Here is a 26,337-nt window from a genome sequence, read left to right on the forward strand (position 1 = left end):
CCATTTCTTCTTTCAACCAAAGAAGTTTTGGGTTGTCTTGTGGGCTGCTTAATTAAACACGGTTTGTGAACATTTTCATTTTCCAAAGTAATAAAATCAGCTTCCTTAAAAACCATCGGTATGGCTGTCCAGTAAATCCCAAAGAAACTTCAAAGTCATGTTATCCATTTATATCTATCAAGTTCCATTCAAAACATAGGGGTGAAGAAATGTTCATTTCCTCCCCCCCACATAAATGGGATTACTATCAGGAAATTACTGAGATCTGTCTTGTATGATTTTTCACAGGCTTTGGTTTTGAGTTGCTTATATGTGGGGTAGAGTTCAGTTCCCAGAAGAAGGTTTCCAAGTCAATAACTCTGAAGGTTTTTGTCTGGAGAACAGAGGCTGAGAAAGTCAGGGGAGAGATACCTATCTGAGACGGTCCTATCAGCAGCTCTTTACCTAGCTTTTGAAAAGCATTAGGCAAGAGATGATTAAGGAATGGAAATACATAATTGGCGACTCATCGACTAACAACTCGATTCATCTGTTAACCCTTAAGTGACACCACCCATAAAGGTAGATTAATGTCATGGATCATTAGACACCATGGAGATCCATTAGACCCTGACAAAGCTATTTAGACACCATTCTCGAGGCTCAACAAATGGGCCACCTTGACCTTTGCCTTCCCAGCCCCGGTTTAATCACATGGGACATTCCCTGTTTCAGGAGATACAGAGTTTGCTCACTAACTGGAAGGGGCCAGACCTGACCAGCTACGGGGAACTGGTACTAGAAGGAACCTTCCGCATCCAGCGGGCCAAGAACGAGCGAACCCTCTTCCTCTTCGACAAGCTGCTTCTCATTACAAAGAAAAGAGACGACACGTTTACATACAAAGCTCACATCCTGGTACGTCTGAATATTGGTCACGGGCAAGGACTTTCAGTCACTCGTGCCATTCCCTTCCAAGTGTGCCTCACCCTCTCTCTGCTCTCCCTCTCAGTGTGGCAACCTCATGCTCGTGGAAGTGATCCCCAAGGAGCCGCTCAGCTTCAGCGTCTTCCATTACAAGAATCCCAAGCTGCAGCACACAGTTCAGGTAACAGCAATACCCTCGCCTCCGTACGCAGTGCTCCTTCCCCTACGCAGTGCTCCTTCCCCTACGCAGTGCTCCTTCCCCTACGCAGTGCTCCTTCCCCTACGCAGTGCTCCTTCCCCTACGCAGTGTCCCCACCTCCCTACGCAGTGCCCCCGCTCCCTACGCAGTGCTCCTTCCCCTACGCAGTGTCCGGCCCCTTACGCAGTGCCCCCACGTCCCTACGCAGAGCCTCCGCCTCCTACGCAGTGCTCCCTCCTCCGACGCAGTGTCCCTCCCCTACACAGTGCCCCCACGTCCCTACGCAGAGCCCCCGCCTCCTACGCAGTGCCCCCGCCCCCTACGCAGTGCCCCCACGTCCCTACGCAGTGCCCCCACGTCCCTACGCAGTGTCCCACCTCCATACGCAGTGCCCCCACCTCCTACGCAGTGTCCCCGCCCCCTACGCAGTGCACCCGTCCCCTACAGTGTCCCCGCCCCTACGCAGTGACCCCGCCCCCTACGCAGTGTCCCTCCTCCCACGCAGTTCCCGCTTCCCTACGCAGTGCCCCATCCCCCCACCCAGTGCCCCCCACACAGTGTCCCCGCTCCCCTACGCAGTGCCCTGCCCCCTTATGCAGTGCCCCCTCACACAGTGTCCCTGCCTCCCTACGTAGTGTCCTCACCTCCCTACGCAGTGCCCCCACGTCCCTACGCAGTGCCCCCGCCTCCTACGCAGTGTCCCCGCCCCCTACGCAGTGCCCCCACGTCCCTACGCAGTGCCCCCGCCTCCTACGCAGTGTCCCCGCCCCCTACGTAGTGACCCCGCCCCCTACGCAGTGTCCCTCCTCCCACGCAGTGTCCCCAACCCCCTACGCAGTGTCCCCAACCCCCTACGCAGTGTCCCCTCCCACGCAGTTCCCGCTTCCCTACGCAGTGCCCCAACCCCCACCCAGTGCCCCCCCCCACACACACACAGTGTCCCCGCTCCCCTACGCAGTGCCCTGCCCCCTTATGCAGTGCCCCCCTCACACAGTGTCCCTGCCTCCCTACGCAGTGTCCTCACCTCCCTACCAGGCCCTCTCGCGGATGATAAGCACCGTATGTCAGGCAGCCTTTCCAGAGCTTTGTGGCCACGCGGTGTATCTCCCGTCTTGTCAGAGGGTTCTAGGAGCATCTGAGTGTTAGGAGTGGTGGAGGCGGGAGTTGTCTGACTGTCCCAGTCTCTTTCCGGTAGGCGAAATCACAGCAAGACAAACGCCTGTGGGTTCTGCACCTGAAGAGACTGATCCTGGAGAATCATGCGGCCAAGATTCCAGCTAAGGTGAGAAACGAGGTCAACAAACAGTAAAAATGTACAGGAATTCCGGTCCCAGGAAGGCAGCCTGACAGGAATAAACACTGAACTTCAACGTAAAGAAAATTGAGATATAGGACATAAGAGATCACCTAACCAGTCGTGTATACTAAAAACATTCACATGGAGGGAGAGTCTGTAGAGAGTTTTGGGGTTGTTTTTCTTTTTCTTTTTTTAATCCTTTTTGGGGCTTGAAACAAGAAAAAATAAGGACAAAGCTATAAGGACATTTCTAGAGAACTAGAAAGTAGTGTTATGAGACTTATTCAAAGGCGTACTAAGTACCTACACTGAATAAAGCTGGCTTCAGCTCTGTGGAAATGCTAGGAAAACAAGACGCAGACTCAGCCAGGAAGGGACCTATAGGGAGCGAGCCCTATAAACAGTGAACTGTTTGCCAGACACGATGAATTAATAAAGGGACAAGCCAAGTGTTGTGGAAGGATGAGGTGTTCAGTTATAGTTGCACGGGGAGGGGAAGGAAAATGCCTTTTACCTCAGTCTTGTCGGATGAGGAATATTTTTATTAAGTGGGGGAAGCAGAAAAGAAGAACCAAGCAGAGGGAACAGCACAGACACAGCCGAGAGCTGCCCAGATGGGAGGGTTGAGTCCCCAGGAGATGGAGGAGGCGCTGAGGCTGCGGACGTGGAAGGCGGTCAGCGGGGCTGTGAAGGGCTCCGGTGGACAACCGCTGCTCCCAAGTGACGCGCCGGCTCCTGCGCCAGCCCTAGGCCGGAGCAGTTCCAGGACGGGCGGTCTCCAGCAGTGTCCACGTTGGGTTCTCCTGTCCTTGACCACACGAAGGAGTCTGGATCGTTCTGCTGGTGGGAATCTACTGACGGGTTGGGGAGAAGGGCACGGCCTAGGCTGCCCCGTGTTCTGAGAGTGTAGCTTTGGGGACAGTGTGACGAATGGAGGAGTGAGACTGGCGGCAGGGGAGGAACTGGCCAGCCACCAGCATAGTCTAGAAAAAGGATGAGGGACAGTGCCAGGGGGCCTCGGCATACGACGGGGAGCAGATGTGAAACCCATCACAGAGGCAGAGGGAAGGGGATCTTGCCCACTACGTGCATGAGGACAGAGAGACATAAAAGTCAAGGATGAGTCAGGAGTTGGGCCAGCAGGATGGTGCCGCGAGTTCCGAGACGGGCTGCAAAGGGGAGGAACCGGTTGGATGGGAGCGCGAGGGAGGAGCACTGACACGTGTGAAGGGCAGGTCGGCGGCAGGAGGAACGTCACGTCTTGGGAGCTGAGGCCCTGGAGGCTCTCTCCACCCAGACAGTCACTGAAGCCCTGAGATTTGCTAGAAGGGCCCATAAAGATGTAGAAGGGAAAGAACCTTTGGGAAGCCCAACATCTAAGTGATCTGCAAAGGGCCGGGGTTCTTTGAGAACAACCAAAGGAAGAGTAGCGATGGGTCTGAGAAAACCCGAGGAGACAGGTATGGTGACAAATGAAGGAAAGAATCGGAAGCAGAGGGACGGGTCAGAAACATCTTCCCTGAGCTGAGAGAGAAGCGCGGTGAGAGGACCGAGAAATGGGGGTGGGTTTGAGGGAAGATAAAGGGTTTGATTTCACTGAAGTCAGTGGTAATATCATGTCCGGGGTGAGTGAAGCAAAGCTGGGGTTGGGTGCCTGGGGGAAAGTGGAAAGGGTCAGAACATCCCTAAAGAGTGGGATGACTACGAGAAGGCAACAAAGACCCCACTGGAGCTGGCCACCATGATCAGGGCGATGAGGTCATTTTAAAATCTGCTCGACAACTCAGAAGCTCGTGTGGCGGGACCGTGGTGCACGTGGGTTCCCCAAGGGTGGGGACTGGCAGAGCGGTGAGTGGGGAGGTGCTCAGTCAGCACGTATGGCTGTGATTGAGCAGGATTTCCAGGCTGAGAGGCTGAGTGCAGAGTGAAACCAACAGGGAAAATAGACATGGGTTGAAGGGTGACTGGTCTTATAAAGTCAGAGAACTGGTTCAGCAGGAGGCAAAGGTGGGGAGATGGAAATATCCAGATCTGTAGTTCAGGAAAGGGCCTTTAGAGACCTGCCTTAGAGGAAGAGCAGGTCTGGGTGACGATAAAGTTCTAGGGGCGGCTATGATTGAGAGGTGCTGTTCTAGAGCGGAGGAAAAGGTTACGAGAGATAAAGTGACAAGGAACTAGGGTGAGGGTAGAGAAGAGGTTATCCAGGTGGAGGATGAAATGGTCCATGCCAGGGGGCAGGAGTGAAGTGGGGCAGAAAATGCGATCATGCTCCTGAGAGTAGAACTGGGTAGAAAATAAGGACAACTGAGATTTGTCAGAAAAGAGAGTCTGTTTTGCTCTTTGTATACTTTGAAAAGCATTTGCAGCATGTTCCCAGAGGCTGTCAGCAATGATTTTGTACCCAGGAAATGAATGTGCATAGGTGTGTGCACATTCTACTGAATGAAGCATGGAGGCTCATTTCATCAGTGTGTTAGGAGACGTCAGGTAACTGATGCAGAGAGGCGACTGCATTTTCTTCATCAGTAATCACTTGGATGCTGGCCCTGTGCCTTGGAATGCCCTTCTGAGCAATGGCCGCGTGTCTTTGATATGCCCCACCTATTGTTTACCTGTCTACTGGAAAATCAAAACTGCCAATGGGATTCCGAAAGGCAATTATAGTCCATTACCAAACAAGAATAGCTCACAAACCTGTCCTCTTTCTCCCACACTAGGTGTGTGGATTCCAGGCAGGTTTCCCTTGATGTGTTAAAGTGGTTAATATATTACAATAGAATTTTTACCTAACTTCCTGATCCTTATAGAACCTAAACATTATATTTTTCATCCACATCTTCTTGAGCACACATACATTGTGCTAAGTCCTTTATATTCTTATTTCACGCTACGCAAAACACCTCCTGAGAAAGGCCTTATTCTCCCCATTCTAGAGAAATAAAAACAGAGGCCCAGAGACTTTTAAGTAATTTGCCTAATTTATACGATTAGAACATGGCTGAGCCAAGGTTCAAACCCAGGTCTGTCTGGCTCCAAAGAGGAAGTCTTAACCACATTGTTCCCAGTGGCAATGAAAATGCACTTATTTAATACTCTTTATCCACTTATGTTACAATAGTTTTCTATTTAAGTAGGATTATTGAGTTGAACTTTTCACTTCTTTCCTCAATTATTTCTTAATTTTTTTTTCTTAAAGCTTTCAAAATATATTTATTACTATTAAATAAAAGAAATGAATAATGGGGAATTTTTTTTTAACATCAAAGAATGTATCACTGGTCTAATAATGTTAACACAGCTGTTGGAATTTCATTAGTATAAGCTCCTCCCCAACCTCCTTCCAGCCCTTTAATTCAGTGATGGTCCCTGGCTGACTCCTAGTGGAAAATGTGGGACTTGTACTTTTTGAAATTAAATGTTAAGACGGAGAAAAACAGTGTTCTTGAAATCAAACTTGCTAGATACCAGAAAACTTCTTGGAAATAGCCATATTGCCTATTCATATACATGGTAGATAAACTAACTCTCATCCAGATTAATTGAGAATAAAGGTAAAAATAGAGACTTTGGCATTTTATATATTCATATGGTTCTATAAATGCACTTCACAGAAATTGAACTAATGTTTGTGTGAAATTAATTTCAACTAGTAGTCTCAAAGTCTGACTGTATGATAAAAAAAAAATCAACGTTATAAAAACCCAAACATGTATTTTCTCAAAATTATGGTAACTGCATCAAGGCTTTTTCTTCACCCCCTTTTTAAAATTAAATATAATTGCCATTTAGCCTAAATATTTTTACTGTGATATCACAGATGGGGCAAAATAAAACTGAATTAATTTTTAAAGTTACTTTTAGCATAATGTTTGTAGGTTCAGTTACACTACCCTTGAAAAATGAAAATTATATTAAAGGTGCAAGAAAGGCTACACAAACGAATTTTTTTTTTTTTTTGAATCCTCAGGCAAAATGATTCACGTTAGGGTAATTAACTTACCTAAACATTCGTAACATATGGCAGCAATAACAATTTTTAAAAGGCTCAAAGCGTTAAACTTCAGAAGGTCAAGGCTGAGGTGCGGAGAAGTATGTGTGGAAGAAGCAAGAGTCAAGGTCATCAGGCCCAGTCGCTTGGGGGGTGGATGGTAACCAACTCAGGTTGAGTGCTTGTCATTTGGTCCTAGTAGCAACTCTGGAAGGTAGGGCCTATCTTATCATCTTAAGGTTGAGGAAATATTCAGAGATGTGAGAGCGCCCACTGACTTCAGTGCCAGAGCTGGGGTGGCAAACCGTGTCCTTCAGAGTCCTGCCCCCACACCACAGCTCTTTCTCCCCCTCTTGGAGATTCTAGGGCACACACAGAAAGATAGTAGGTGCAGGGGTACTCTAGGGAGCCAGGAGAGGGAGCTGATGATAATCTCATAGCATTTGGAAAGAGAAAAACAGAGGAAACTTCCAGCAACCTTTTTTGCAATCAACTCGAAATAGTTATAAGGCTGCAGTGATACGGGGAAAGGTTGGTCGTGTGGCTGCTAGGACTTACCTTTTGAGCTTTGGGTTCAGTAGATCAGGGTTGGGTAGCAGAAATCTGCATTTTGTAATAAGCTGACCAACAGATACTAATGGTCAGCCAGGTTTTGGGACCTTTAGTGAAATGTTTCCTTTCTCTCCCCTCTCTCCCCTTCCCCCACCCCTTTGTCGCTTTCTTTGCCTTCCTCCTCCCTCCCTTTCTTTCCAGGTGGGGACTGTAAGCTTAGCTCTGGTCCATCAATTATGCAGCATCTACTCCACACATGAGGGCGCCAATCAGTTTGAAGCCCTTGAACTATGTGTTAATGCCTAAAAGAAATATTGAGGGTTTTGTTTTTTTAAGTTTTTCAAAAACCACTAATTTAGGTGGTATAAGGCCCATACTAGAATTGGTAGTTTAAAGCAGAAACAAACAAATAAAAAAGGTAATTGCAATTATAGCTACATTTTCTTTTCTTTCAGGCTAAGCAAGCAATACTTGAAATGGATGCAATTCGTAAGTTTTGTTTTCTTAACAGAATTTGAAATTGTTATCTATCACATTTTCTATCTTAAAGTTTATAAAAATGTCAATTGTAAGAAAGTAGCAGCTCGCTATTCACTGTTCTCACATATAGTCAGCAGACAGTATCATCTCTTCCTAACACATTGACTTGTTTCTACACTGATTTCTCCTGGTTTATCTGTGAGTCACCCCATGTCTGGCTGCATGTTTAGGTTTCTGTATTAACTAATAATGTATGATATGCTTCCAGGGTCAACTCTTACCCCACCTTCACCACCATTAAAAATTCAGGTCCCACAGTACCTTTCCCACTTCACCTTATGGACAGAAAAGCTATGTGTTGCAAGAATCACACTAACTAGATAGCTAGTTATTGGTTTTCCCAAGGCAGCACAAATTTTAAAATTATAACTGCCCCACAGGTGTGATTATATTTCTAGGCTTACACAAGCAGGCAGAGAATTAATATAAGTGAGGTCTTTCCCATAAAATAAGACCATGTTCAACAGCACTTATCACATCCTTGTTACCTAAGGAAACAAGATTAAGTAGAAAAACAGAGAAACGATGACTTTCACGACTGACAACCAAGTCTGACAAACTTTTACTTAAAACTTTCTAACTAACTTATTTTCGAGGAACCTTTCCCCAAGTACAAACACTGATTCACTTGCCCTCAACCTGTTGGTTGTTCATGCTCCAGAAGAAAAAAGAAACATTTCCAAAGTAGAAAAATGAGCATCACCATGATGGTGCCCGAGAGTCCCCATTTCATGTCCAGTGATGCAAGGTGATCCCCACCAGAATGCTGGGCTGGGGCTCACTGCCCCCTGGTCTCTAAATTCCCGTATTTTATTCAGTGGAAATCTCTTTTAAGTTTTTTTGGTTTTTGTTTTTTAATAAAAGCACTCTGAAGAGAAGGCAAGGTCATGGGTGAGCATGTGAGAATTAGGAAGGAAAATGGGGATCTGGAGAGGTCACCTATTGTGACAAGCTCCTTTCAATAAAATGATTTACTTCCAGGCTCTCGGCTAGCTCTTGGACACCATTAAGATTTTATGGTGCACAGAATAATTCAAGCCACTAATTGGTGCCACATATCTGTCTTCCGGAAACCAGGACTAGACTGGAGTGGCCCAGCCTAGAAAAATAACCTTATTTGCCCTACCCTGACTTTGCACTTGGCTGAGTGTGAACAGAGTAGGCCAGTCCATTGGACCAAATGACCTCATTTATGTAACTTTGTCACTGACTTTGCGAAGGGTATGTGGTCTTTACAACCCTCCGAACTTTCAAGAGCTTTCTCGATACCCTTGCAGAGCCTTAACCCCAATTCGAAGAACACCAGTTTATAGCTCCATCCTAAATTGTTACCCTCAGGCTTCAGCGTGCAGATGATCATGGATTATGTGGTAATACTTTAGGATTAGACCAGGTTTTCTTAATCCAAAAATCTATGTACCCCTCAGATGGGGTAGAAAGACATAAACTATGAAATTAAATGAAAATCCCTTTTCTGATAGGACCAAAAGCATTCATCAGATGTTGAAAGGAGCAATGTCTAGACAAATACTGAGTCACTACACTGGAGGACAGCTTCTTCCACTGGGACAGGCAGGGCTCCACATCCTCTACCACAGCGCCGGGCACAGATGCCTCACCAAATTCTCCGGATGGTTTTATTTTGACAGGACCTCTGTTGTGGCCTATCACCACCGTTCATCAGGGGCCTTGGTAATAATAAGTTCAGCTGCAGGGAGTTTTATTTTAATGGCATTTTCTGACCTCTGTGGGCCATAGGATTGCAAATGTTTCTGGGCTGTAGTAGGAAGTTATCGAGAGTGTGTGTTTGTGTGTGTGAGAGAGAGAGAGAGAGAGAAAGCGAGAGAGAAAGCACTAAATTTGCTAACACACTCCTGGAAGTCCCAATGTAAACATAGACCTGAGATACATATTCAACACCAATTACGGAAGGAGGGCTATATCTATCGTGTGTGGAAAGAGAATAAATGCAAGTCGTACCCATATTCTTAGAAGTCACAGAACGCCTCATTCTTACACATGCGTGTGGTTCTCTTTCCAGATTATCCAGGCTTCTGCTACAGTCCTGAGGGAGAGACGAAAGCACTTTGTGGTTCTAAAGACGGTTCCACTCCTTATCGGCTGAGAAGAAAATCTGGTAAATAGGATGCTATAATCAAACTTTACTAAGGATGGGGGACTGGAAGTGAAAGTGACTTTTGGTTGGACAAAAAGGCGTCTACTTTCTGGTTTTGAGCTTGCGGACAGTTTGAATACATTAGCGGTTGTGTGAAGATGGGGCTCTCGAGCTTTTGTTCAAAAAACTCTTCTACTTAACTCTCCACTTTCCGGTGAATATAACAGATACCCATCAAGTAACTTTGCGCAGCATCTTACCATTGGCACACAGGTACTTAAATCCTATTTCCTATCACTAGTGAAAAATTGTGTCCTATACATGACACATACAAAAGATTATTCAAACCTAAAATTGTAACATATACTTTGCTGAACCAGACTCCAGGTAGTATTCCCTTAGCCCTCAGATATTTTTTGTTTTATTTGAATCAGTATTCGTTGAGTACCGACCTAATCGCCTGCACAGTACTAATGCCCGAGAATATAAGAATAAATAACACACGTGATTCCTACTTGCAAGTTCACACTCTGGTGGGAGAGTCAAAAAGGTGATTAAATATCAGTTTTTATAATGGAGCTATTTGTCTTACAATTTTGATGAGGTGAATGTCTTGCTGCTAAATGTCTAAGCAAGGGGGATTTAGGTGACTTTGAAAGAAAATTTCTAGAGCTCAATTAATTTGCCTATAAACTAATAATTCATTTATAATGAAAATAATCTTGATTTGGTGCAAATGATGCTGTCATTATTTTTCTCTCAGAACCTTCAAGATCACATAAAGTTTTGAAGACCAGCGGTAAGTCCAAAAATTTTTTTTTCATTTTGTCAATATCCACTAAGTCAAACCATACACACACACACACACAGCCCATCAGATGAATTACAGTTTGACAGATTTGATTAACTTCTATAGTAATAACGCCCTGTTATAAAATGTAAAGCCAAATGACATAAAAATGTTTGCCATATAGGTAACAGGTATAAAAAGATTAATATCCTTATTATATAAAGAACCCCTATACATCAAAAAGAAGAGACAAAGGACTCTTTTTAAAGGCAGAGAATGTAAATGGGCAGTTTCACAAAAGAAACACAAACTGCCAATAAAATTTTGGCAATATAAATGATCACCCATATTAGTAATGAGAAAAATCACATTTAGAGGAGATGGGAGGAAGCTGTGCGCTTGGCCAAAAGATATAGAAAAACAGGCACTCTGAAACTATTGCTGTGTAAATTTCTGCAACCACTTCGGAGCAGAATTTGGGAATGTCCATTTACATTTCAAATGTGCATCTGCCCTTGACCCAACAGTTTCATTTTTCCCATTTTTATAATTTTCACAGTGTATACTTCCTGTGTAGAAGTAAATTTCACAGTGCATACTTCCTGTGTAGTAGTACTCACCCAAGTGTGGATAGGTTTTGTGTGTGTGTGTGTTTGTGTGTGTGTGTGTGTGTGTGTGTGTGTGTGTTCTTTGCAGTGTTTGTAATAGCTCATTTAGTGGGAAATGGCTAAATAAGTTGTAGAATATCCTGGGATACTACAGGGAGTATTCTGCAGCTGTCAGAAAGAAGGAAGTATGTCTCTATCTACTGACAACAGTGCCCACATATATTTAGCAGGGAATGCAGTGTTGCATATTGCACCTTTATTTAAAAAACAAAACAAAACAAGAAACTGTGCATTATGCTGGGATGGGGCAGCGGGTCGGGGCCCTAGAAGATGAACATCAGATTGTTAAGTGTGGTTACCTCTCCCAGGTGGGATTTGTAGAGAGGGGTCAATCACTTTTCATTTTATATGCTTCTGTAATTAAACGTTTTGTAAAGACGAGACACACATAGTCAAGGTGTCTGTAAGGGTCTTTTTAAGGATATAGCTCTGTAAATCCCTCCCCACAATTCCAGATGCACCACTCCTTAGCACAGCACCAACGTGACCCTGTTGATAAATGCTCTATCTTTCCGTTAAAACCAATAAAATGTTTTAAATTAACAGAAGCATAGTTTTATGTTTTATGGATTAGGGCAGGTGGATTTTTCAGGTAATACATATTTTGGGGGGAAGCTTTTGAAACTTATTAACATGAATTGGTACATTTCTCTCAGGGAATAAAGAAGATACTTAACACTCAAATGTATGTAAGGTTGTTTTTACAAATAGTACAGGACATATAACTAGAGTAACAGAGAGGCATATTCTGAAAATTAGGTCTAAAGGGCCCAGATTGGGCTTCAATTATGATCAATAAGCATAAAAGTCCTTTAAAATGGAAGTGCTAACCTATACGTAAGGTACATTTTTAATCCTGAGACTTAAAAAAAACAAACTTTTATTTTTCAGAAACAGCACAAGACATCCAAAAGGTAAGCACTATTACATTTCTTATTTTGAAATCTTTACTGGAGACGCTTTTTATATATACTCTTAAATATCTCATCCCCAGCCTGTGTTCCAAGTATAAACAATTATTTTACATTTTGACAGATTTAAGTGAGGACTCGTCTTTATAACTGCCTCTCTCCCTCCCCTGCTTCATCTCTCCGAAATAAGGCAACAATTTCTTCATCCCTCTGCTCTTGCCTCAGAAGCTGTAAGGATGTAAAAGCCACACAGTGCTAGCGTGGTCCATCCACGTGGCCCTGTGCCTCTGTGCACTAAGACCAGGGCTTTTGCATCCTGAGTATTGGTCCCTTCTCAAAGCATTAGCCTTCAGTCACAAAGACCTCCTTCTAAGAATATGGTCCTGCTGCTCATATAAGAGGCGTACTCATATGTCATAACGATGAAACTACACGATACCAAGTTTTGATTTTTCTCCTCTGATAAAAGGCTAGGAGAGGAGAAATAAAAATGGCATTCCCCATTGAAAGATGTATATCCAAATTTATTACCTATGATGGATTAATAGATACTGCATCCTGACCTGAATAAGCTATGTCCAATATGGCTACCGATCAATTGTCTCAATGAACAATTCTGACAGAACTGATTGTGGCTACTTGTTTAATGTTCTGTATCTATAAGCATGTCACTATGAAACTCTTCCCTCACAATTCCACTCACACCACTCCTTAGCACAGGGACAGAGTGACCCTGTTACTAAACACTATATCTTTCAGTTAAACCCAATAATATGTCTAAAAGTCAACATAATCTTATCCCTAAGTGATTTTCCTAAAATTAGGGCATGGGGATTTTTCTTTTTTTCAGGTAGTACATATTTTTGTTTGGAAGCTTTTGAAAGTTATTAACATTAATTGGATCATTGTCCTGAAATTTGGCGTGAGATTTTGAGTTTTTAAATCTATTTGATTTTCATAAACAAATTAAATGTGATAATGTTTTTAAAAGTGCGTATTATAGTACTTGGCATAAAGCAAGTGCTCCATAAATGACAGCTATTACCATATTATTATTTAATAGCCATAATGCCTAGAATGTGGAAAAACAGGGAAAAGTGTTCATCTTGGCTTTTGTGAAACTGAGAAATCTAAACTACATGCTTCTATGTTGTGCCCAATCCATATACGAACTTCCCTTCAGTTCTGATGATTTATTGGATGTAAAATTTCAGCTTCCAAAGTACTGCTATCTTCATCTCAAGTGTAATTACCTTAAAAATATACTTTGATATTAACAATTCAGGTTTCCTAATTTTCTAAAATGTCTGGGGATTTTTCTGGGATGAAAGGTTTTAAGAAGATATTCTGGCTGTTCACAAAATCGTTTTTGTTATACTCTCAAAATGTTTTGTCGTGATTTAGCTAGTTAATACTAACTTGTTTATTTTGTAAAATGTAGTTACTGGGTGCTTATATTTTATAAACATTATTCCAGTGCAGTCTGAGTAAGATGAAAGAGGAGAGATAATAAAAGGTAAAGGGGGAAAAAAACATAGAGCCATAAATATAAAACTGTATCTATGTGTGTGTGTGTATTCATTTATTCCTAAGCCTCAGATGGTCCATGGATTTACTATGTGGGAAAAAATGAACAAAAGATTAAACAACTAATTGCATCTTTTTTTAGTTTTAAATTTTTAATAGAAAAATAACATTTAGGATGAAATTTTATTCTAGCCCTCCCTTTCTTCTCTTCCCTCCCTGACAGACAGGCAGGCAGGCAGATGTATTCACAGGTAGATCTTCCAAGGCAATATGTATCCTAGTTTCATTGACAAGTGATGAAAAACATCTCGCGAATTTGACATTTCCAATAGGTTACTGTAGTGTTTTGATCAGAAAATATGTCCCTGATACTAATTAGTTTGAACCCTTCTTAACCCTTTCAAATTAACTCTTTGAAGCTAATCCTTATAACTACAGAGGGCCTCAGAGGGCAGTCCACTCCCGTTCTGCACAATTGGGCTCCATCAAGGAAGGTTCCAAGTTATAAAAGACCCCATTGTTCATTTGATTAGGCATCATTAATGTCACTCATATTTTACTTACTAACAGGCATCTAAATATTACTTAATTAAATGTATTTTGAAAGAAAGCAAAATTTTCATTAGCTCAACAGTGGATTAAATTACATTTCTGCCACAAAGGCTCTTTGCCTAGAATCTGTAAGCCAAGCCAGTGCTGGTCAGGTTCATCGCAGGCCTGCAGATTTAAGGGAAAACCAGGGGGTGTGCAGTCGGATCACTGCACGGGGTCTGGTACACCAGAAACCACAGTAAGACTCCAGATAGAAACCAGGTAGAAATCAGATGGCCCTTGACCCCTGTGTATGTTCATTCATAGAATAGTATTTGCCAAGTGTACATCGGAATTGTTTGAAGTATCTAAGAGGTTTGTGTATTTAGCTGATTCCCGGCATTGGGATAAGGGATTTGGACTCAGACCTGGATTTGCATCCTAGCTTTCCTACTGACTACTGAAAGCAAGTTACTGAATCTTTATAAGCTTAGCCATCCTTACTGTGGAACTGGTACAATCCAATCTAATTCACAGAGTGATTGTGACCATTAAGTTTGGAGAAGGTCTGCACACAGCCCCAGCCTATTTCTATGCAAGTAAGAGCTCTTGTCCTTTCTGCCCCTTTTGCAAAAATTTGAGGTGTTTTTCAACTCAATTAAAATCAACAATGTTTACCGATCGTTTTCTTTAAGAGTATTACAGTCTAGTGGAAGAGGCAATGAGTAAATACAGGAAAATGTCCTAAGTTATGTGTCCATGGTGCATTCAATTGGTATGTTTCTTATTCTCAGGTTTCCAGAGAGGAAGGGTCTCCCCAGCGAACTTCAGCAGGGCCATCTCCCGCCCAGAGGAATAGTCAGCCCAGCAGTTCTGCCATTCTGAGCGTGCTTCGCGGGGGTGGCGCCGTCAGAAACATCTGGACGGACCACCAGATCAGACAAGCCTTGTTCCCCAGTCGACGGTCCCCACAGGAGAATGAGGATGATGAAGATGATTATCAGATGTTCGTGCCTTCCTTTTCCTCTTCAGACTTGAACTCTACCAGACTGTGTGAGGACAGCACTTCGAGTCGCCCTTGCAGTTGGCATATGGGACAGATTGAGTCCACTGAGACCCCCAGCTCAGGCCACAGGGTTGTACGGAGGGCCAGCAGTGCCGGTGAGAGCAACACGTCCCCTTCTGAAATAAGAATCAGGGACAGTGATGGCTCTCAGTACAGTCCCCGAAGGGAGCTGCAGAATGACCCTAAAACAGAAGGGCAGGATAGAATGACTCCCTTCGGGTCATCTATAGAGCTGACTATTGACGATATAGACCATGTCTATGATAACATAAGTTATGAGGACTTAAAACTAATGGTTGCAAAACGTGAAGAAGCTGAATCCACTCCCCCCAAATTAGCCAGGGACTCTGTTCGCCCCAAAAGCACCCCAGAGCTAGCCTTCTCAAAGAGGCAAGCTGGCCACGAGAAGAGCTCTCTGCACACAAAGAGAGATGGAGCTCTGACAGGTCGACAGCTATCAAACCAAAGCACACATGAACTTGAGGTGGTTGAGGAAAATATTTACGACACTATAGGGTTCCCAGATCCACCCTCACTGGATTTCAAGTGCAGCAGCCTAAAGCATAACAAGAGGACCACTTTCTTAGGTCTGGAAGCCGACTTTGCGTGCTGTGACAGCCTGAGGCCCTTTGTTTCCCAGGATAGCCTCCAGTTCAGCGAGGATGAAACCCCTTACCACCAGGGATCCTCTGATAATGATTACTTGAGTTTGCTGTATAACTCTTTCAGCTGTAACTTGTCTATAGCTGATAAGTCTATATCTGATCAACTGTCTGAAGAAGTAGATGAAATCTGGAATGACCTGGAAAATTACATCAAGAAAAATGAAGTCAAAGCTAGAGACCGGCTCCTTGCAGCATTTCCTGTCAGCAAAGATGATGTGCAAGACAGACTGCACTCCGAGAGCACACCTGAGCTGAGCAAAGAGACAGAACACGCCATGTCTACACTCTCACTCCCTGAGAGCCATGCCTTCCTCACGCCGCTGAAAGACAGGCCTGGCAGAGCTAGCCGGGCCAGTTGCCCATTCGAAGAAGACTTGATATCTAAAGAAGGCTCTTTTATGAGTCTTAACCGGCTATCTCTGGCAAGTGAAGTACCTCCCATGGAAAATCCCTATGACTTGGCCAACAGCAGTCTGTCCCAAACAGACCTGGAAAACCCTGACCCTGGGGTGGAGGCCACAGATAAGACAAAAAGCAGGGTTTTTATGATGGCTAGGCAGTACAGTCAGAAGATTAAGAAGGCAAATCAACTTTTAAAAGTGAAAAGCCCAGAGTTGGAGCAGCCACCCGCCAGCCAGCTGCATAAGTCTGTGCATAAAGATCTGGCAGCCATCTTGGAAGAAAAGAAGCAAGGAGGGCCTGCCATCGGTACGTTCCTTCACACTGCTTTTCTTCTTTATTGAAAGTAAAATGTGAGAGCAGCTCTCAGGTTCTAAAAACCGTGAGAATATTGTCACTCAGACGTTCATTCTCTCGGAGTGAGACCACAGACTTACTAATGTGGGCTGACAAAAATATAATTGCCCCCCCCCCCACCTTTCTAAGTGCTTCTGGCTGGGCTAATAGTCAGGTTAACATAAGACAGATTAACAGGGAAAAAGTCCAGAATGCATTACAGATGTACAGGTGGGGGTGCCAGAAGGATATGATAACTAACAACACATTGGTCAGTTGAGGCTTATGTGCCATCTTGAGCTAAAGAGAAGTTGATAGGGTTTGGGGACTTCAAAGGGCAGGAAAGCAATTCACATGGACATGGAAAAGCAAATGTTTGGTAAAGAAATGTTTGCTGGGCCGTCTCTAACAATGGGACACAGGGAGGACATTGAACAAATGGGCCTTGCGTGGTTCCTCCCTATGGATCACACCTAGTTCATATAAAACTCTAGTTATCTGTGACGATAGCTCCCTTCCTGGAGAAGCTCCTCTATCTAAATCCCTTTTGGGCAATTAGGGGGAAGGTCAAAGGTTTTCCCTGAGTCTTTCTTTTCTTCAAAATAACCGGCTTTAAATAATCCCTATCCCAAAAGGCATATTTTGAGTCGGCAAACTCTGTTTCCCTTCACTAACAAACACAGACGAGGCCGTGACTTGCCTTTCCCACTTCACCGACTCACACAAGTTACATCGTGATTTGGTCTCGGAGGGTTTTGTTGTATGTGTAACATTGTCACTACAGATTTGATGTTTTAAGTAAAAGTTTAATATAATCTGAACTGTGAAAAACGGCGATCAGTTTTACTTGTGGCATCTAGAGCTTTTCCCCATGTATCAGTGTTAGGAGGAGGAGTAGCTTGCATAAGCTTTTAAGGTTTGGAAACAGATGGAATAGGATTTTTCTCTGCTCCAGAATCCCAACAAAAGTGCCTACTCATCCTAAGAGACAAAAAGTCCGTTTTGCATTGTTTTTTAGCTGTTCAGACTATATCTCAGTTGTTTTCTCACGTATTTCGGTTACTAGTTAATTTTTTTTTAAAGCTGCTATAATGCATTTAATACTATCTCATTTGGTATTCGTATATATGCTTCCAAGAAATTTAATTCTTTTAGTCAAGCCTCCTTTGTGGGGCAGAACTAAGCCAAGATCTCACGTCTCATATTGGTATGATTAGGACTAACGGAATGAGAGGTTCACAGCTGGACTTTTTTTCTCTGTGATTCAGAAGTACATATTCCACGGCTAAATTAGAAAGGGCTCAGCGGGACGAAACTTAACCCTGATCAATCAGTCGTAGAGCATAGATGTAAATAAAGTACACGATTGTCATTGAAGGAAAAAAAAACAACCTGAGGATACTGGCTCTCTCACCTGAGCAACTTTCACCTCCAGATCCAGAGACATTGATGGGGTGAGGCCCAGGGATTAGCATTTTAAACCAGTGTGTCCTTTCAGTCATATTTAAGAATTCCCTGCCCTAGATTTTCTGACAGAGAACTGTGTCAGTATCAAATGAGAGGCAGCAGTTCTCCCATTAAAAGTAAAAACCAGATGGCTCAGTGTTAAGGGCCCATTCAGATACTTAGCTTGATGGGGAAAGGACTCATCCAGCCGGGTTGATGCCACTACCCTCTTTATCTCCATGGAAACCAGAGAATAAGAAGGGGATATCCAAGTCCTAAGTGAATCCACAAGTTACATGGCAAGACTCTGGAGGGAATTTTTTTTTTTAAGGTTGAGAGTATTTAGGAAATTGTCTAAAGCTTTACTCTTTTCCTAGAGCTAGTCATACAGTAAAATTTCTCAACAGATAGGGAAGTTAAGCCCTGGAATTGCTACCGAAAAGATTTTAGATTCTCTGAGTTGTTCTTTTTCAATAAAGGTGAAAAGTGATTTTGTATGAATGTGAGACTAGATCGCATATGTTTTTTTCCTTGCAGTAATATGCTTGAATTCATTCATGTTCCTTTTGTAATGCTAGTATTGCTAAGCTGGTTTATTGTTACACCAAGAAAAGTGACTATTTGGTGGGTTCCAGCTGCAGAAGGACTATTTGTGGGGCAAAGATGGCACTGGAAACAGTAGTGTATTAGCAGTGCAGCCACCGACTGAATCTGGATTAGGGCTCCTCAGAATCAGAGAAAATAGAACACTAACATTTCTGATGGTAGTGGATTAGATCAGCAGACTGTCCTTTAAAAAGTGGTCATCACCTGAGCCAGGTTGTTTTGAATATGGACCATCCATTAAAAGGTAAACCTCTAAGCTTGACAGAAGCACTTCTTTCAATACTGAATCGCCAGGGCTTACAACTACCTTGAACAGTCGTCTTTGTTACCCACCTTTTAAGTATGAATAGATTTCTCTTTGGGATTTTCGTTTGCTTTTTTTTTGCTTTTGGTTTGTTCTTTTTGTTTTGCCTACTGGTGTCGTCTTGGGATCCTGTAGGATCTTTTGTCAGCTTTGTGTCTGGGTCCTTTCTTGACATGGTGGGCTACTATCGAGGAGGAGATCTCTCCCATGTCACCTTCTGAGAGTGGAGTTGTCCCTAGGGCCTGCCATCTCTCGGACCTGACGAATCTTCCATCTGGGTGGATCGAGACCACTTCCTGTGCCCACTAGGCTTTCAATCAGTTGACATGATGACTCCTTTTCTTTCTCTCGTTTATCTGGGCACAGGACATCGTAATCGGATGGACCGATTCTCCAGACTTCTTCGTGTGGGCCTTGCCACTTTGCCAGGAGCTTGCTCTCGGTGTTGTACGGAAGGAGGAGCACCCTATTCACCTGCCGAAAGTCTCAAGCACCTTTATTGAACTCTCTAGCCGGGGTCTACAGGCCCCGGGTCCGATTTCCGCCTAGAAATCACCCAACCAGGTCTAGTCGCTCCCACCTTTTTAGAGCCTGATGTAGCGTGCTGGCCGTCTGGTTCAGTCCGGCCTCCCTCCTGATAGTCTTTGAGGCCCAGGAGGCCTTGGGGTTCCCTTTTTAGTGTGATTTTTTTGTGTGTGTGATTTTTTTTTATTTTACATGGGAGAAAAGTCCATACCGGCTTGAGGAATGTTCCTCCTTATGCAAAGCAGGGAGGGTGAAATAGCATTTTATGCTTTGGTCTGCATCTCAGGCAACATCAGAAACATTGATTTTGATCCTGTCTTGAAAACAGTGTAGTTCACACTTGTCTCAGCAAGGATCACTTCACATTTTTACCTGGAATCATAATGACTCCACCTTTTAAACTTACAAGAGAAGTCAACCTGAGACAGCCCTGGGGTTGTCACATAATGATAATGTCCACGTTCTGTAAAGACGGTTCATGTCAGAACTAAGGATGAAGGGGCACTTTGATCCAGCTGGCTCGTAGTACGCTTTTTAGGCCAGAGATGTCATCTTGGGCTGGCTGTTTGCTATCCATCTGGCTAAGAGAATCTCATGCGAGGCGTTGCTCTGCAAGCTTGTCTCTTGGTCACACTGGCATCAAGCAAGTTAGAGACTCTCTTAGAAGGCCACGCTAAGGACTAAATAGGTAAATAAACAAATACCCCCCAAAACTTAGGTAGGCACAGTATATTGTCTACTTGCGAAATACTTTTTATTCCAAATTTCTAAATGGCCAATATTTTTATTATCCAAAGATGAACTGTACGCATTGTGGGTTATCTATAAAGAGCACTTTATTCAAAGGCTATCTTCCCGCTTCCCCTTTTCCTGCTATGCCCTTGATTTCTAGGCTGCCTTTTCACTCTCAGTGGTATTGCCCTAGGGAAAGTACATCCATTTTTAACACTATGCTTAAAATAAAAGGAGGCAGTCCAAAAATTATCTGAGAAATTAAGTAGTTCTTGAGACCAATTTCTGTCTAGAACTATGCTTGGTGCTCTGTGGCAATTGTTCTCCAAGATTAAAAGCTTGTAGACTAGCTGGAATAATTAACTCATATAAAACAACCAGCAACACAAAAGTGTGTGTATGCATACATGCATGAGTGCACAACCACTAGCTAAGTATTGGTTGCACACTAAGTATATACATGTGCACTAAGTATGTATATAAGACTTCAGAGAAGAGAAATCAGTTAGAAAAGGATTCATGGAAGCGATAGGGTTTATGGAAGGTTTTGAGAGGTAAATTGGATTGTATTAAGCAAAGGAAGAAGAAGAGAATGTGATAAGGAAGAAAAAGGCCTAAGAAATACTATGAATATTTTGGATAATACATGGTGGGCCACTGTGTTCTAATTATAAGAACACGACTTTACAAGACTATGGTTAAATTTGGGTACTAGAATAGTTGAACTGAATTTTTTAATTAGCTCTCACTGCTTTCCCCAAGGTTGTCATCTTCTTGGAAACTTGTGAAACCTCAGAGCCTTCCTGCCTCAGCTGTGGGATCACGTTCAGGGCCATAGTGCAGGTGACAATGGCTTGGGTAGAACCATCTGACTTTCAGGTGGGACTGCTAACCAATGACTGTGTCTAAAGGTCCCGCTGCCTTTGGTTGGGTTTCATAGTTTATGAAACATTAGAGATTTCAGGACAGCTAACATGGGCACCTTGGTGTTAAGGGGTTGTCAAGTCTTCATTGGTATTGAGAGTCTTTACTATGTCCTTGAAGGAGTAATAGCTCAAGTATTTATTATTAGGAATTCTAAACTAATAATCTCTGTCCCTCCAAGCATTTGGACTTGAAAACTTGAAGGATCTGAATATAGGATCTACAATGAGAAGTTAAAAAGACTACTTCCCTGATTTCGGGGACCAGAGGGGAAGTAATTTGAGAGGTTTGCAATTGAAAGGCACACAGAGTAACAGCAACTTGTTTTCTGTCCTCACAGGAGATAGACTCACAAGAAATGGCAGAAATTGAACTAAATATTTAGTTTAAATTCAAGGAAGAGCTTACTAACCGGTTATTTAAAATGTAAATAGCTTAAAGAAGAAGAAAATGGCATGTCACTTTTTGGTTATCATATATGGGGTAGATTCCCGTTGTAGAGATTGTGTGGCTGTGATCTAAGGGACTGACAGGGTGCGTGGAATCCTTTGATTATAGGGTGGTTGTATGGGTACTTGGATTGGGGGGAGAGGAGGAAACCACTCTTGAAATTCACATCTTTGGGCTCACTCTCTTAAGTCATTCCTGGCCCAAGAGAATTCTCTATCCGTAGCATGGTTCTGTTAATGTCTTTAGAAAAGCCTGTACTCAGAAGTGGAGAGCAAAGAGGAGAAATGACCTCATATCTTAATTTGAAGTGGCAGTAGTTCTCAGGGAAATAAGTAATGGTTCAATTCTATTCTGGAACCCGTACCAGAGAGAATTCGATTACTGATTATATGCACAGATGGTGCATTCTTAATGTCTTGGAAGCACAGACTTCAGTGCCCGGCTTCTTGGGGATAGGAAGGATGTGGGTCAGTCAATACAGGCGGTTCTGCCATACCGTAGGGGAGGACCTCCTGTAGACATTGACTCCCAGGCGTGGCAGTGGAGGGCTGCCTCAGCTGCAGAGGGCACTCTTCTCGGAGTAGTTGACTGAAAGCAATCAAGACTGGTGAGAGAAGCCAAGGGTAGCCATTGTATAGTGGAGTGTGATCATGTTTCTTTTAATGACTACTCTTATTTTTTCATTGACCAGGGTTTAGCGCTCACTTCCTTGTTTTTATGCTGCCCCCCCTTTGTTTTTTAGCACTGACACTAGTTCATGCTGGTAAAGAACACTAGAAATTTTCATTACAAATAGCAAACACTTGCAGACCTGCTGTTGAAATAAAAGAATCCAGAAGTAGATCAAATTAAGTGAGCTTTTAGGTGTCATTTTTTATTTTGTATTAAACTATGGATTATTTTATTAGTTTGTGTCGCTTAGTATTCAATGGTTAGTCATCCTCAAACTTAAAAGTTCTGTCTACTGTTTAAATTTTTTTTAAAAGGTTAGAATGTTATGTATTTTAATCTTCTCATGTAGGTATAATTCTATGTATATTTATTGTTTCAATATTTGCCTTTTAGGTGCCAGGATTGCTGAGTATTCCCAACTGTATGACCAGATTGTATTCAGAGAGACTCCCTTTAAGACTCAGAAGGATGGCTGGGCCAGCCCCCGAGAATCTGCCAACGTCAGGTCTACATCGCCTTCCCAGGCCCAGCATGGTGGCGAGGATTGGTTTTTGCATTCAACCTATAGTAATGGAGAATTATCAGATTTCTGTCCCCGGCCAGAGCAAGACTCAAAGCCAAAATATCCTACTTTAGAGATCAATCCAAAAAGTACTCCAAGACAATTGTCCACAGCTTGCTCCGTGCCTTCTCTTCAAACCTCTGACTCCCTGCTAAGCTCCATGCAGAGACACAGCGTGGTAGTCAGTCAGCCTAACAAAGAGAACTCGTGTCACAGTCATCTTTACAACTCACTGGGTCGCAAAGGAATCAGTGCTAAGTCTCAGCCTTATAACAGGTCCCACTCATCTTCCTCAATCTTGATAAACAAGTCAGTGGACTCCATCAACTACCCTAATGAAATGGGAAAGAAACAACTGCTGTCTTTACACAAAAGTTCGAGGTGTGAGAGTCACCAGGATTTGCTGCCAGGTATAGGTGACTCATGTCAGCAGGGCACTGAAAAATGCTCAGATCTCACTCTCCAAGACTCACAGAAAGTTCTGGTAGTAAATAGAAATTTACCCTTAAATGCTCAAATAGCTACACAGAACTATTTTTCCAATTTCAAAGAGACTGAAGGGGACGAAGATGACTACGTGGAAATAAAGTCAGAAGAAGATGAGTCAGAATTAGAGCTATCTCACAGTCGCAGAAAGAAGTCTGACCCAAAGATCGTGGATGCTGATTTTTCTGATAATGTCTGCAGCAACATGTCTTACTCTTTGAATAGTCCGTGCACTCCAAAAAAGCCAGTAAGTGGCAAACTTGGGGTTTCACCCTATCTGACATCATACAACGATTCTGAAAAACTGAATGACTATCTCTGGAGGGGCCCATCTCCCAATCAGCAAAATATTGTCCAGAGTCTAAGGGAAAAATTTCAGTGTCTTAGTTCCAGCAGCTTTGCCTAAGGTTCTTAATAGTAGCTTCCTGAATTAACTTCTTATGCTCATAAGTTACAGATACTGAGAGGTGTTTTATATGTACCAGATTAAAATAATTTTGTAATAAGCAGAGGTGTAAAATATACTTTCTTTTACAGCACAAGTTTTGAAACGGCTGATGATCCAGCCAGGATTGTACTGTAGCCAATGTCAGCATCTAACTGTGTTTACTGATGCTGGTTGTCTTCTATGTTTCATGTAAGTCAATCTTACTTGAAAATTTCTAGGCTTTTTTTTTTTTTTTTAACAAGATGGCCATATTTTTTCCCATATCCTGACAGTAGTGCCCAGCCTTTAAGAAATGCAATAATCCTCTCTTATTATCCAGAAGTCACAAGTAGTTTCATGCTAGGGCTCAAAGGCAGCAAGGAGGCATTTCCATGTTTTCAAAAGGAAAGAAAACTATAATCAAGCTATTTAAAGGATTATGCTTATATCTGGCATTTTTGTTCCATTTATGGCAAGACCCTAGAATAACTTAAGCTAACGCTCTATAATTGGAATACAGTCTGTGGTGTCCATTTTAGGTTTTCTTATGCTGGTATTCCTACATCAGTTCATTATAATGCAGAAATTGTGTAACTATTGGAAATCAGAATGTAGCAAGACCAATATTCTATAAGCCAAAATCTTTACCTGGATTCCTGGACAAAGCCTGGAGAATGTGCAGCTCATTGTGTTTATTTCATGATTTCTAGGGTGAAATGAATGATTCTCTCAATGGCTAAAGAAAACTGAGTGCAAGAAGATACAAATTGACTTAAGTATTAGTAAAGATGGGTTGACACCTGGGAATAGCTTGATTAGCTCCTCACATTTCAGTTGTGGGGGAGGGGATAGAACCCTTCTTACTGTTCTTTGTGCCTGTCTCTAGTCAACATGAAGTAAACCACAAGCTAAAATAAAACGAAGCACTTTAAAGTTGCCTTTTGCAGAGCAGCTTTTCATATGAACTTCCGTAAGTTTTGTGCCCAGCCCAATGACCTGATCCCAGCCTGGAGGATTTCCTTGACTGCAATGAAATTTATTTCCTAAACCAAATGTAACATGGGGCCTTACTTCATTGTTTTGCGGCATATAAAAGAACAGAATTTTTGGTTAATAAGCTCTGACTAATAACATCTTTTATGTTGTCACTATGGTCTTTAAATAGTTTATTGTGACATGTACAAATATAACTCTTTATGAAAGAAAACTGAAAAACAAAAGCAAAAATACCTTATAAGTAGAAAGCGAAATCAAAGAAGCTAAAGAGAAAAATGAAGGTAGATTTGTTGCTCCTTTACAAAAAAATTCTATGTTATTGAAGACTCTACTCTGTGCAACAAGAATATTCCTCAAACAATAGCATTTGTATTCTCATTTTAAGCAGTTTTACATTCTGTGGCCCCTCCCGCACCCTCTGAGTTTTCATCATAAAAGATGTGATAATATGTGTAGGGTAAGGGGATCTGGGCTTTTCATTAGAAGGCGAGCAATGATACTGATTTGAATCAGTAACATCTAACTATAATTCTTTTTCCCTTTTTTAAGTCCTGTGCCTTTTTCCTCACCATAAAATAAAATGTGACCATCCTTACTGGACAAACACATACCTAAGGCACTCAATTTTCTTTTGAAATAACAAAAAATAACCCAAGGTATGCTTCTCTGTACTATTCTTTCTTCTTGCAGCTTATTGAACAAAGTCCATATTGAATAGCATGGTTCTGGAAACAGCTCTTCTTTCATTGCCTTTCTTTAAACATGGTAATGAGTTTTCAAGATTATGCAGTATCAGAACAGATAAGCACTGTGAGAAGGTATGTTCTTAGACTTGCCAGAGGGACTTGTAAGTGCGTTTGCAAAAGAGTTACCTGACTCTTCTTGTCCCAAGAAGGCAGTCTTGAGTTTTTTGCGGTTTAGTTTCTATGACCCAAACTCTGTACTGTCCATAGAACTGTGATCTTACTCTCAGAAATGACTAATTCTTCACACCAATGTCTTGCTGACGGCTTTGATGTCATCTGTAGGAATACACCCTGCTGCATGAAGGTGGATGTCTTATTGTATAAAATGTCCCTGTGGTTGTCTTTAGGTTCTAGCACAAATCTTTAGTTTTATAGATCATTTCTGTCAGCCAGGAAGCAGATTTTGAGAGCTTTGTGTATATATATAAAATCATGTTCATATTTTTCCTGAAAGTTATCAATTAAGTGCTTTTGTTTAAAATAGTTTCTTTTGAAGGTGGGTTAGGGATGTATATAATTGAGGACAAAAGGGTAGATGTACTTCAAAGTATGTCACGTTCTTATTAGGTCTCTGTACTGAAGGTTCTTTTTTTTTTAATGAGTTCACTTTTCACCTACTCTATTCTTTGTGCAAAAAAAAATGCATCTAGGAAAACATAGTTTAAATATTGTATATAAGATAATGAAAGTTAGTAATGCTCATTATTTAATAAAGTTTGTAAAGTACAAAGTAAATTATAGTGTGAATTAATGTGTTTATTCTAGAAAGGTCAAGCTTTTTCAAACTACATTTAGTTATAATACTTTGTCTTGCCTTATAAGCCATGAAGAAAATGATTCAGGGTAATGATGATATACCCTATCTCAGTGACAGACCATCTTTTGTATCTTTGGATTACTTTTGAAATACTGAATTTAATGTCTGGGTTGGTATTTGTTTCCTTCATAGGTGGCTAAGCTAGATCTATCA

The 26,337-nt window shown here is 42.3% G+C and overlaps 1 protein-coding gene across 8 annotated transcripts in view; it reads left to right on the forward strand.

The window, feature by feature from the left end:
• The window catches only part of PLEKHG1 (pleckstrin homology and RhoGEF domain containing G1), a 211,471-nt gene extending 185,134 nt beyond the window's left edge, over positions 1-26,337 (forward strand). For 7 of the 8 annotated variants that reach the window (XM_033103025.1, XM_033103026.1, XM_033103024.1 and 4 more), the window contains 9 exons: positions 715-897; positions 992-1,087; positions 2,301-2,387; positions 7,398-7,431; positions 9,524-9,619; positions 10,362-10,397; positions 11,948-11,970; positions 14,820-16,464; positions 22,544-26,337. In XM_033103025.1, coding sequence (XP_032958916.1) covers positions 715-897; positions 992-1,087; positions 2,301-2,387; positions 7,398-7,431; positions 9,524-9,619; positions 10,362-10,397; positions 11,948-11,970; positions 14,820-16,464; positions 22,544-23,604 — 3,261 coding nt within the window. In that variant the 3' untranslated portion in view covers positions 23,605-26,337. Of the gene's footprint in view, positions 1-714; positions 898-991; positions 1,088-2,300; positions 2,388-7,397; positions 7,432-9,523; positions 9,620-10,361; positions 10,398-11,947; positions 11,971-14,819; positions 16,465-19,213; positions 19,394-22,543 lie in introns of those variants that run through there. The other variant, XM_033103030.1, reaches the window with a different exon arrangement.

This window comes from Rhinolophus ferrumequinum, chromosome 3 (assembly GCF_004115265.2).
Source record: "Rhinolophus ferrumequinum isolate MPI-CBG mRhiFer1 chromosome 3, mRhiFer1_v1.p, whole genome shotgun sequence".
In the NCBI taxonomy this organism is placed as follows: Eukaryota; Metazoa; Chordata; class Mammalia; order Chiroptera; family Rhinolophidae; genus Rhinolophus; species Rhinolophus ferrumequinum.